The 14,165-nt window shown below is 37.9% G+C and overlaps 1 protein-coding gene across 9 annotated transcripts in view; it reads right to left on the bottom strand.

Moving 5' to 3' along the window:
- The window catches only part of LOC139140265 (partitioning defective 3 homolog), a 95,422-nt gene that overhangs the window by 14,703 nt on the left and 66,554 nt on the right, over window positions 1–14,165 (bottom strand). For 7 of the 9 annotated variants that reach the window (XM_070709398.1, XM_070709395.1, XM_070709403.1 and 4 more), the window contains 5 exons: window positions 13,433–14,116; window positions 12,317–12,402; window positions 11,625–11,727; window positions 9,114–9,195; window positions 3,847–3,927 (listed from right to left, as the gene is read on the bottom strand). In XM_070709398.1, the coding sequence (XP_070565499.1) occupies window positions 3,847–3,927; window positions 9,114–9,195; window positions 11,625–11,727; window positions 12,317–12,402; window positions 13,433–14,116 (1,036 nt within the window). The remainder of the gene's footprint in view (window positions 1–3,846; window positions 3,928–9,113; window positions 9,196–11,624; window positions 11,728–12,316; window positions 12,403–13,432; window positions 14,117–14,165) is intronic. The other 2 variants (XM_070709404.1, XM_070709396.1) reach the window with 1 other exon arrangement.

Raw genomic sequence — 14,165 nt, 5'->3', positions numbered from 1 at the left:
TCAAACTTAATGTACACGTATTGATAGACTAACATACACACAGACAAACTGCACTGACAACACACAACATAACAGATGGCATATGGTTCATACATGGTCAGAAGCGGCTGACGTCAAAATGCAAACTTGAGGAAATACTTGACGTCCGGGTGTTTTGACATTTCAAGGTTAAAGATACTATATTTGTGAATGAGAGAAAGTGTGTTTTGGGCAGGTGTTAGCAAAGTCTATTTATATTCTGTGTGTCGCTTGTGAATGATGTGTCGATGGACTAAAAAGATGCTGAACAAGGACTTGTATGTTTTGTCTCAGTAGCTATGGAATTTATATATGCATGCAGAACATGACTGTCCCTTATGATATGAGAAGACAAAAATTGTTGTCTTCAATATGCACCAGCGTAGAACGGCATCTACATGTAAACCCTGAACCCTATCGCCTTCATTGCTATGTGTACAGGTCCAACCCAACAACTGAAAACAATGCAACTGGGCCAAACCATTAGCTGTGAAAGGTTTAACCCTTTCACCACCATGGTTTGTCCCAAATCCATTGTTTTCTATGGTAAAGTTGGACCTGTATACAGGGAACTGGGGGTGAAAGGGTTAATGTGCATTTCCAATTTGAAAACAACTTGAACATATCTCCATTCTGTGTCTCCCCAAAGCTGTGATTCAAATGTGGAGCTGAACGGATATATTAGCCAGACCAATTTCATGCTTTGGGGGAAACAGTATTAAACAGTAAGCGACCCAACATTGGGTGCTGTAACTCAACAGACTATTAACAAATGAGAAGAAAGAACTGCACAGAATTTTCGCAAAAGGTGCAATATCCAATTCGAGCATCCATATTTGTGCTTTTCATGATGACCATGAAGGATAACTTGTCACATCAAATCTTTAGATATATTTTGATTTCAATACTGTTAAGAAATACGCAAATGCTGAATAGAGCGTCTGTGTTGAGGAATCAAAGCATCTACACCTACCTACTAACCATTTAAGCATATTTGTTGGTAAAGCAGTGCTAGGGTCAAGCTGTATTCAAACTCAACAAGCTGTGCACCTACTTAAAAGCTCACTGTGGATTTTATTAGCTCATTCTGAATAGCCATGAATGCAAAACCCGAATTAACTTGCTCTGGCTTTCAAATGAAATATTCTATCAAAACAAAAAAAAACAGTGCGTCATCATGGCTGCACAATGATGTCATAATAATAACAAATGTTGGAGACGAACCAGAAATGAAATAGGAGCTATTGTTTGGGCTATATTGGGTTTCAACTCCAATTATGACAGATCAGGAAAAACACTGACTCTGACTCTGTATGAAATCGAGATTTCACAATTGTTTTCTTGAAGGCTTTTAATTAAGGTGGCCTTAATTGAAAAAAATACCAATTTTCATTTGGAATATTGCCATATTTCATAAAATTTATCTTACACACTTGAATTTTGTTTTTCAAAAAAGAACTGCAATATAACTTCAAAATAAACCTTGTTTGGTATGGTTTTTATGCCTAAAACTGGTTGAAAAGAGCAAGAAAATCTTGAGAAACAACAGCTACACTGTTTTAGATACCAACGTAACTTTGCAAAATCAGTGTTTGATTGTGGTGCCTTTTTTTCATAGCAATACTGCTGTTATTGACCATGATGTAGTTTAGAATCTAAAGATAGTGAAACTAATGAACAGACAAAACTTGGCATTGACGTGCAAATACGCATGTTACAAGATCTGTTGGTGTATAATAGAATGAGATTTTAAACTTTTTTGAACTAATGTGGCAAAAAATACTCATTGAACGTGATTGTCACTGTGATCCTATGAGAGCCCACCAGTACATGTGCATTTCCAATGTTATTGTTGATACCAAAATTTAAATCTGTACTACCGGTAGAATTCATTGTCAATACACAAATTGCATATTGCACGTAATGTGTTTTGTTTACAGCGTAACACTTTGTTTTTCAGCATACTTTACAGAGAAGAACAAAGAAAAATATTTGATTTCTGATACAAAAATAATGATGATAATATTTTCAAGAATTAAAGCAACCTGTCCCATTTTTTAGAGCAGCACGAAGACTTGACTGTGGGCACAACTGGACAGTAAACACAAATTACATTGGCTTCGGATGACTGAGACGATGCATGCAGGCAGGGTGCTGTTACAGAAATTGTATCAGATCTGTGTACCAAATGGTTGCACACTCACATACACTGATAGACAGGTTGACAGACAGGCTGTCAGAGACAGCAACACAAAGAACAGCAAAACCCACATGAATTTAAAGACAAATATAGATAATGCAGTGCATTTGGGAATTCAAAGTGGCAAGACAGGTGGATAAAGATATTTATAAAAAAGTAATAAACTATAGAGGAAAACTTAGTGTGTAGGCTGACAGCATCCATTAGCAGCAAGACAGATTGGTTGACACAAGACATACACACAAAACACACAATAAACAGATATATTGCCACTTAATGATCATTACATTATGAACTTGACAGATGCACAAAAAAGCCTACATTAACAATATAAACAGGTCCCCCTACTGAGTAACTTTTCACCATATCTGAGCAATTAGAAATCCTGGCTGATATAAAGTAAAGAAACGGGATTTGACATATCCCCCCTGGGCGAAAGGATACTGACTCTGGCAACAGTTCGCACAGTACAGATGATCGGAACCACTTCAGGGTGGAAAAAACCCCAGAAATTTTAGATTCTTCTGAGAGGAGATCACTTTTCTGCAAGTTTACTGATGCCAATGCAGAATTACAAGATAATCCTTGGTTTATTAGGTGTTTGGAAAAGGTATCGATTCACTTATGACATTATTCAATACATGTAACTAAAGTGGCCTTGGTATTTCTTTAAACAGGGGACAATAGTATATAGAACTACTGCAATATCAAGGACTCTTTTAGAGTGTCATAAATTTTGCATGTGGACACGAGAAACGAGGAATCATCTTGTATGTTATTCCCGACGCAGAAAATGTCTTCGAGATAGAACATACACCATCTCATCCTGGCTAATCTAGATCTGTCATATTCTGATACAATCAATGTCAAAAATACTCAACTGAAATTGACAGAACACTTTACAGGTTTTCTCCTGGTATGCTACACTCCTTTTGATAGAATCGTAAAAGGCTCTTTGGTGACACGGCCTCTGATTATCAATACATTAACTGTACGACTCTCATGGGAAATCAACAGATTCCAGTGTATTGAAAAAAAAACCTGTGAGTTGAATACTAATAGTGCCAGTGCCTCATTACAGGCACACTTAGTATCTTCCCTTACAAAATTTGCCGCTTAATTTCAATATCCTGTGACATCCAGTAGGCTTTCATGAAATTCAAGGACGTCGCTCAGCCATAGACCGTGTGTTGCACTCCTTTGTTGTACACAAATTGTGAAACGGCAATGACCTGAATGCTGTGTGTTTCTTACAGGATGTACTGGGTGTGTTTCCTTTCATCTTGAGATAAATGTTTCAGTTTTTAATGTTGCAATAAACTTCAAAATAATCTAATTCAAAATTTATGAAATCCAGTCTCACACATACCTGCAAAACTATCTCTTGCCGAGATGGTCGTGAAAATGCAGATATATTTTGGGAAAATTTTATATCCTTCATATTAACATGTCTTCCATTGACAAATGAGCCATTGGAGGAAATTAGAACACAACTCTGAACATAATAACAGAGTTTCTTCAAGCAGAAAATAAAATAATACAGTTTCAATTGAGCGGTAAATATTATGGCATTTCACTGACAACTACTCATCCTGGGAGAACACGACATACATGTATACAGCACTTACCATCAGCAGCTGTGGATCTGTTGAGGAGTGAGTCGGCAGAATTAACACGAACTAAAGTCCCTGGAGAGGTAATGGCAGGAGCTATACAGATTGACAAAATGGAAAAAAAAACGACATTAAAAACGTTAATTAAAAAAATTCTTTTTCTGTAGAAACTATACATGACCAGCCATTTATGTGACTTAATCTATATCTTGCTGCCAAGTAAGTGTGGAAATTATTGGAAAACGAATCAAGCATCACCACAAATTCAAACACCGCATCTTCACGCACAGTGCAATCATTGCTAACAACACCACATTTCAGAAACTGTAGATGATCATTTGCAACCCCAAAATATCATGATTCAGTCTTGCTCCTTCCACAGTACAAACAGCAAACACTCATCAGCACAATCACTTTTTCACTAACAAAACACAAACTGCTCCACCAAAACTTGAGCAATTTCTCAGATGCAAACACACAGCGCGCACACTGTAATTTAATTTTAATTTGGGGAGGGATTATCGTTAATCGCACGTAAAAGTGAACGCATTAAATTAATTTCACTTCTGTTGCTTATTCAAATAATCCTGTAAATGCCTACGGTTGATGACTCAATAAGCAAATTACACTAGAATTACGATGACCATGTACTTATCAAACTCACTGAATACTAAACAGGCAGAATACAACAATAGAACTACCGGTGAAAATACCGGACTATATTCTCATAATGTTACGGTACTCTGACCTGCTCTCAAGGAATCTACACACAATTTTCCTCTACAACCGTTTTTTTTTTGAAATTTCAACATTCTCCTGAACTCCTAAACCAGTACAGGACATCCCTTCATTTTGTAAGTGAGGGGTTGTTTAAACCAGTAAGTGCCAAATTCCGGCACCAAGGTTAGGGTTGCTACAGCAAAGTTTGACCACAAATACAAGAGACATCAATCACAAGACTAAATTGTCAAGTGTGTATGAACTTGAGATGTCAGGCTTACATGTGGTGAAATACATCACACACTGAATCCCGCCACTGAGTGTTCTCACTGTGTGTAAGAGTTGTCCCTCGTGTCGCATGGCTCCCGACGATGTCTTTCCATACACTGGTGCTCTCCTACGTCTCGGCATCTCTGCACAGATTGCACACCGGGTGCCACCCAACAGATGGCATCAACAGCATCAGGCTAGCCGGAAACCACTCACACAGTTAACTAGCGTCACAGCACTAATTTTTCCCAAGTTGAAACATTTTCAATGACATATTTGATGTTAGTTCTCATGTGAACTGCACTTGAAAGGTATACACCGATGCCAAGATACACTAGACTCGATCACCGACTTATTGCACAACAGCCACATGCCACTGATTGAACATGAATGGTGAATCTAACTAGTGTTGATGTTGTCCCCTGTTATTACAGTTATGGACTCAACCACTTGGCAGACAGGGGTGATCAAGGTCTGAATGACAAATTGCAAGAGAACATTCTAGTTGTCCTGACAATGGTATAATCCTCATTGCTTTAGGGCATTTCAATAAATAAAAATGTCCTTGTACGAGCTGCTTGCCCTGAAATACCTTTTAACATGTAAAAAAATATGATTTCATATGATATATTGTTTTATCCTACTTATGATTCTATTGATGAAAATGAAATCTCAGGGCACGATTTACATTATTTACTATCTTTCAACCTGTTTTCCACACATGCATGTATAATGTTTCCCGTTCACAGTTGGAAGAGGAACACACAATACTGACGATTTCGTTTCAAATATCTCCATCTCTACGGAGTCTACGATTTGTCCACATGGCTGAGCATGAAGGTCAGCTTGGTCTTATACCTTTCTTGACATCATGCAGCAACTCAGGCAACACGCAGATTAAGTGATGAATATTTAACTGGAAACAACTCCGACCAAGGATAGAGTGTCTTGTCATCTCCATTATTGAAGATTTCGTTTTTTTCACCAATATCGCATGGATTCAATACAATGGATCTTTTCCACCCAGCCATGAAATTCTCTACCCCACAAGACTTCTCAGTTAGCTCAAATCCAGTGCAACGACAATACAGATTGCGTGTCAGAAACTACTTCCACCAGTGAGTTCAGTCAAAACCTCAGATATCCTAATTCCACCGTTCCATGTAAACGGCTTCACTGCACACGTCAATAACCATTAAGGGATCAAACGCAGTCACACTTTAATACCAAAGAGGAATTAAGATAATCCAATGTAGGCGTAGACTTTGAGATGAATACATACAAAAATAGCGCCAATGGCACTTGATCACAACTGGCACATTGTGAAACTACTCATAATTAATGAGGTACAATATGTGGCGTCATGCGGTGTCCCATCATACCATATATGAAGGGTGTAGCACTTGTGGTTACTGAGTTATGGACAAATATGTATATTTCAGGTCAAATGTCACTGAGGTCATGTGACATTTTGTCAAAAAAATTGAATTGCTAAGTCATCCCTATATACCAAAAATCAGACCTAGCTCTATTGGCTCGCTCAAAATTAGATATGCACATAATTAATGAGGTACAATATGTGGCGTCATAAGGTGTCCCATCATACCATATATGAAGGGTGTAGCACTTGTGGTTACTGAGTTATGGAAAAATATGTATATTTGAGGTCAAAGGTCACCGAGGTCACGGGAGATTTTGTCAAAATATTTTATATATCTGCGTGAACGGAGGGACATGACCCAATCTATAAGGCCCTGGACTTCATCCATGGGGACTAAAAACTGTGTCACTGAATCCTTTTTGCAATATGAATATGATGACAAACTAAATTTTTATTTTACTTGGCCTTATACATGGGATTCTATAGACAGCTGACTTATACATGGTAGTCTATGGTGGTGTAAACTAAAAAGTTCTCTAACATGGCCAAATCGACGTGCATCTGTATGGGGTAGGGTACTATCCTTGTGCAAAGTTTGAAAGAAATTGACCAGGGCATGTCTGAGATATCTGCGTGAACAGACGGACGGATGCACACACGGACGCAGGCACGCACACACTGACATGACCAAACCTATAAGTCCCCCCGGACGGTGTCCATGGAGACTAATTAGACAGACCACGAAGTCAATGAGCAACATACAGCTGAAAGACTATTTTTCACATTGCGATTTTAAGCCCATTTTTATGAGAAAAGGGACATGTATATGTATATGGAGAAAACAGCAGAACTGAAGACATATTTGTAAATTGTTTGTTAAGTGACAATCATATATGCATCTCTTGAAATTTTGTGGTTATAAAGTATAACAATAGTGTAAGAATAACGAGGTTAGAATAAGTTAGTAAAGCTAAGTTGACAGTAATTAAGATTACAAAATTTATACACTAAGCTGAGGAAATCTGAATGAAATAAATGTTGAAAAGTAGCAAAGTCATGGTCATCTTTTGTCTAATACCTTGTGTAAGTTCATGAACTTTACATAAATCTTGCTATAGATTTGTTGCTAATGTGCAATAACTGTGTTTCAGATCATTTGAGAGCAATCCATCCATGACAGGTTTAAATAGTAATATACTTCTATTTAAAGGAGAGAAACTTCTCAAATAATTTTTTTCCCTGTAATTTCCTGTGAGAACACATGGACATGCGTAGGACTCTATGCTGGTGCTACCTTGCAACTTGTCATGGCATTGTCTAACCTGTTCACCCCAATTTCCTGTAGACAGGTCCACACTCACCATTGATAACAATGGGTTTGGGCCATACCATGGTAGTGAAAGACTGTAACATGTGAGGTCATGGATACTTAATCTCAGGAATGTCAAAGTCTGTATATTGACTCAAGGATGTTTACATAACAAATGCTTAGGGTCATCTCAAAAGTGAGAATCTAAACTATGAAATATGTTTTTTTTTATTGCTTTTGATACCCAAAAGAGCATAGAAATCTCTTATACTTTGAATCAGCCATCCTGCATATTTCTAACATTCATCAAAACCTCATTTCTGTTCCACAACTCATAAAACAGTCCACAATGCAGGATTGGTGTACATTCCAAAACTACATATATGAAAGACCCCTAAAATCAATTAGTTAAAAAGGGGGGTTAGAAATTTCCCAAAACTACATAACCTCCGCTCCGTTTGGCTCAATTTTTCCGAATTGGAACCTTGGAACCAGTCTATGTATCGGTACCAAATATCAACGCAGTCTGTTCAGCAGTTTTTGACTTTTTGTCGTTTACGGAAATGGACGACATCAAACACCGGTTGAAACCACCTCTATATCACAACTTCCAGTTGTGATAAAAAGGACTCAGAATGTTATACAACTTTCAATGGGTAAACTTGTTTGTAATCTGTGGTAAAGCGAAAGGCACCGATGGAGGAATTTATTTTTAAAAGTTTAGTTTTGCAATGAACTATTTTAATACTGTATTCAAGTTTTGCCAAATCTCAGTGCAGTCACAAAGAATTGATGTGCTACATGGGGAACACACTTTGTTCTACAATAGGAACACACTTTGTACACTCTCAGTATTTTTAAATCCATTAAAAAATTTTTGATTTATGTAATTGTATATTGTTGTCTCACTAAGTTGTCAGGGTGAACCTGGATAGGCCTCATGTTGTCGGATTCAAAATCAGAGCAGTCTTTCAGAACTCTTGGAATTAATTTTATACATTTTCTAATCGATGATTGAAGTTTTAATTTGTGCCAAATTATGCACATTATCGCTGCATGGGAATTGTCCATAAAATCTAATAATAGATCTAGAATGCCCATACTTATTTCTTTTGCATGTTCAAATGATTAGTTTCTTTGCCAGACTACAAGAAGTGGGCGGAGACCAGATGGGACACCGCTATTATGAGCCAGGTTATAGGTTATACATATTATCAAATCTTCTTCAGACACTCTATATTGAGTAGCAACACTTCTATTACGTATAACCAAGGACAAAAATGTTAAAGCCAATTCCAAGTACATTATTCTATAGACTCTGAAGTATTTTATGTTCTCTGATGCTCCCATACAAAGATGAAATATTGTCTATACACCTACACACATACATATATACACGAGCACACACACACACTTCATAATACACACGATCACTGACATCAAAATGCCAGCTCGAACAGACATCTGAGCTGAACACTGCCTCTTCACCATGGCAACCACATCAAACTTGCTGACACACACCGCGCACTGTCTTTTCGATGAAATTGCATTCCTGCCTTGGATAAAATTACCGGATACTGACATACAAGTTGAATAGCTCACCTGGCTGTGTTGTCACCTCTGGATTGCTTGACAGATCTGTAGCGTCAGAATTCTGTTTCCGGTGCTTGGCATACCAGTCAGTCTGCGGGTGAAAAAACAGACAGATATATTAGATCCCTGCTGCGTTTTTTCAATCTTCATTATTCAGTGTTCATGTTGAGATTTGGAATCACTTGTCCATTTATTCAAAGTCCTCTACAATTTCTAATCAATAAAGCAGTTAGTGCCCATATTGGATCAAGTAGGTTTTAGTAAATTGCTAGGTTTCCAGGTCAGTAACACTTCATAATACAAATAAATGCTCTATTATAAATGGAAATTACATGCAGTCTGTCTCACAGCAAGTGATTTATGAAAGATATATATCACATTTCAATCTTCAATGTTTTAATCAATATTCATGTATATATCCAAAAACACGTACACTACCACATACAGACCCACACACACACACATACACAAACACACACACACACACACACACACACACACACACACACATACAAATTACATATATGTGTGTATGAATTTGTATGTCCATGCATATATGCTAACATATTACATGTGTGTGTGTGTGTGTTTGTGTGTGAGTGTGTGCATATATGTTTATGCATATATGCTAACGTATTATATATTTTTTCATATATGCTTACGTATATATATATGTGCTTGTGTGTGTGTATGTGTATATGTATACATACACAAACATACTAACATACGCACAGGCATTTTTTCTAATTTTATTATGTTGAGAATGTTATATCCTGAGGCTTATACTACAATCTGGTCATCTGACATCTAAGCTCTACGTATATACTTGCATACATTTCTTGTCTGAGAGAGACCTTTACCGATTTCTTCACTTGTGAAGCATGACGGGTTAAAAAGTCCACTAAGGAAATCACAAACATTCAACGATGTTTTGAAAGTCAAAATGTTCCCCTCTCCCTACAGGACTTTCCTTCAATATAAAGCTGAAACACATTTGAATTAATTGTTTTGTTACGTGTCATGGATCACTCTGCTTTCCTATTTGATATCATTGGAATTGATGCTAAATGTGACATGATCTTATTTACCAGGAAACAGCTGTAACACACAACAACACATTCAGCACTTTTTCAGTGTATTTTCCATGCCGTCTTGAAATACAGAGTTCTGGTGTTGACCTCACTAACTCAGTGTATCGAGCACAATATTCAAATCATTGCATCATTCTTAATGAATAAAATTCTAGTTCCACCTAACATCCAGCTGTGAATGATGACACTAAACATATCACACATACAGGCTATGATGCAAGGTTAAATATTTGGCATTTTGATATAATTTTGGGGATAGAACAAGAAAATTTCTGTATTTTAGATACAGAACAAAAATACTGACAAAATACATTACGGTACAAGTTACAGCTATTGTAAAATTACACGCGAAACATTAAAATAAATGTGTTACCGTAAATTTTATTTCTGCAACAAAAAAGGCACAGCTGATTTCTATCAGGAATGATGGTGACCTGATGCACTAAGTTATAAATTAATAAATACTTCACTAGAGGTCATGGACATGTTGAACATTCAGATATTGTCAGTCGTATGTGCCAGGTATATTATCTTACACTACTTACACAGAAAACAGATTACATTATCCAACTTCAAGGTTTCAGAGCTTCAATGACAGGTGAAAGGAGGCAAATGCTAGGCTACAGTAGTTTTTGCTGAGGTTTGACCCCTTTACCCACCCCCACCCACCCCATTTCACTATACAGAGGTCTGACCTCACCATAGAAAACAATGGGGTTGTTCTACAGTTTAGTGGTGAGGGGGTAGGGAGATCTAACAGGTGTCATGACCAGAGGGCATGAAACATTGAGTCAATGACAAGGAACAAAGAAGTGTGATTTGCACTGATGATGAATTTCTCACACAATGCAAGTTTGTCTACACACGTCAATCTGTCCCTATTTCACAGATAAATTGGGCAGACTTTTTATCAGCTTTAACTCTGAACAAATTCTTTATTACACCTGGAAACAACTTTCCAACAAGAACTAGAGGACTAAATGTCCTGTAAATAGTTACAACTGCCTCTTTAAAATAGACAAACTTCTAAGCACAAGGTTGCATGTGTACCATTCTAAAATGCTATAAATAGTTGCAAGGACTTTGCATCGCAAGTTCAGTGGAAATTAATGCTCTGCTTAACGATACAATAGAAGACTGTATATTCATGGTGGTTTAATATAAGTAATTACTTTGAAACACACTGATCCATGTCCAACCTAGTCAGATGCTTCATGTATTCGTGATCAAGACTGCAGTTTAACATCGCTTGACCTTTCATTATCTTTAAATATTCAACAATCATTCAATGCATTGCCACACATGGCATTCTGTCACTCTGACATTGACTTGTATATGATCTTTATGAATATATAGAACAACATTAATCGCACAATGGAATGACAATTTACACTTGTTTTGAAGGCTACTTTTCTATTTTTTTCCTCACCTGTTTTGCATCTATTGTTGATGTCCCCTTGTGTTTCTCAGAAATACTCTGCCTTCCGAAACCATCTCTCTGGAAAAATGCTTTGTCATCGTCCTCGGGACTTCTGGGAGGAAAATACAGGGTATTTGTTGAGTTGCGTGCTTGTGAAATTGAATAGAACAGCAGATAAGAAAGCCATCAATGTGTTCACCTAAATAAAGGGTTACTTAGTTTATGAACATTCTGGGGTAGTGTGAGGAGGGTTCACCACAAACTGGCAATGTTTGAAGAAATTTGAAGAAAGCAAATTGGCAACATCTATGACCTACATTTACACTGAAAGTGAGTGTAAAGAGATGCAGTGCCAATCAGAGCTACAACTCCCATCTCAAACCTGGCCACATTACGTGGTAATATTCATTTATCAGTTTCAAGATAATACTTCTCATTCTGAACAGCATAATACCCCATTACATCTGAAATGCTACATGTGGCATTTTAGGTGTATAATTTTTTCATGCTGACATACTCCATGTTGTTATAAAGACTAATGTTTTTGTACTACAGTCCTCAGCAATTTGGCATTGCATCAGAAGTTAAACATCAGACAATTAGAAATTGTTAAACTTTGCACTGAAACTACATGGTACATCAAACTCTATGACAGTTGTAAGTTGTATAATAAACCTAAGTCAAGCCAAATGCCCACTTACTTGGCATCAGTGTCTTCCCACTCTTTGGACCACTTAGGTGATGATGATGCTTGCGGCGATAATGACTTTTCAGCTGCTGGATTATCCTGAAAAAAAACATAACTACAGTGTTTTACATGGAATATGTGGAACAGACACTAACCAATGTAATGCACAGTGTCTGTCTGTCTGTCTGTCTGTCTGTCTGTCTGTCTGTCTGTCTGTCTGTCTGTCTGTCTCTCTCTCTCTCTCTCTCTCTCTCTCTCTCTCTCTCTCTCTCTCTCTCTCACTAAACAAATCCCTATGCCTTTGAAGTACAAGCATGCTGCATAATTGATTGCAAAATCTTTTTACCCATCAAATTACACCATCAAGATAATGCCATCAGTGTTTTAGGAACAGAAAAGTACAATAATTTGAGAGATTAGAGATTAACACAATCCTTGGGGTCCCATTTTATTCAGTACAGGAGGGCTCCCTAAGAAATCCTACTGTTTTTGTAAGGAAGAATGGCCTCTGTGTTTTTCAGAAACACTAGGACAAAAAATTATTATACGAAGGTAGCAAAATGGATGACATCCAAAACATGTTTGGAAAACGAAAATGTGAGGATGACGTGTCAATAAAGAAACATTAACATACTGTATCTGGGCGAAGATTGCCAGTTACTATAATCTTTTGACTGTATATGCTCCCTGAGGAGATCTATCATTATTCTGCCAGGTTTAACTGTGACAATCAGGCCCAGTTGGTTACAACCAGTAATGTAACACACTGAACTTTAGACACACCTTACACATACATAAATTTCATTTTTCCTGGCTTGTCTTGCCAAGACACCCATACGGTATACACCGTGATTTTCACTGCTGGACCTGATAACGATGGTGTATACAACAGCAGTATCATCAGACTAATGATCTGTGTACCTTGAATTTCATGGTGATTTTTTGGATGACTTGAAGTGAAAAAGGCACTGGACAAAGACTCAATGACCCTAAAGCTATGATTTGCAGATGAAGCCAGCCTACGATGATGAGTGGAAAGTTACATGACTTTGTAACTGCAAGAGAACAAAGAGCAGCAGGCTCACTGCAAAAGTCTCTCAGTCGAGTTGAAGGTCAAATGCCAGCCTACCTGTTCTGTGTCTGTATCTTCAATGATGACAGTTTCTGTGTTTCCCATGGGTAACGTTGGCGCCACAAATCCCTGGATGGAATGTGATGGTGTAAAGCTAGGATCTGTTGAGGCCCCGTCGGGGCTGTCATTGTTCACTGTAAATTTACGCTGGCTGGGGCCATCGGTTGTAAACATTGCAAGGTTGTAAGAATTGTTCCTTGCCAGGGCACTCCCTGGGGAGAGTCTCTTGACAAGCCGATGTCGCATGACTTCTTGGAGTTCGTCCGGATGGCCATCAGTGTCCATCGGTGGATTGTACAACACGGTATTGTCTGAGTTCTCGCTGGTCTCTGATGCCGACGCTGATGCCGCCGACGCATGCGATGAAGGTGCGTTCTGATTGAGATTATCCTCTGATTTGCTAAATTTTAATCCAATGTCAATAGGCTGGTCGCTGGAATCCAGCAAGGATTCCTGCGACTTGGCTTTGTCCGATGACGAAAAGGAGAGATTCGTAAAACTGCTGGGACTTGAAGGCGAGGAGTCTATTCGCCGCGCAACAACAAGCTTAATCGTTGAGCGTGGGGATTTCTCGTTGGACATTGCTTTCCGCAAGGTTTCCATGGCTTCACTGTTTGAAAGTTTCAGTAAACTGACGTCATTTATGTACAGGAGTTGGTCATTTTGTCGAAGCCTTCCATCCTGAAAGGAACAACATATACGTGGTACCGACATGCTCATTTTTTTTTTT

Source organism: Ptychodera flava, chromosome 9, assembly GCF_041260155.1.
Source record: "Ptychodera flava strain L36383 chromosome 9, AS_Pfla_20210202, whole genome shotgun sequence".
Lineage (NCBI taxonomy): Eukaryota > Metazoa > Hemichordata > Enteropneusta > Ptychoderidae > Ptychodera > Ptychodera flava.
This window is presented reverse-complemented; position numbering and strand designations above follow the sequence as displayed.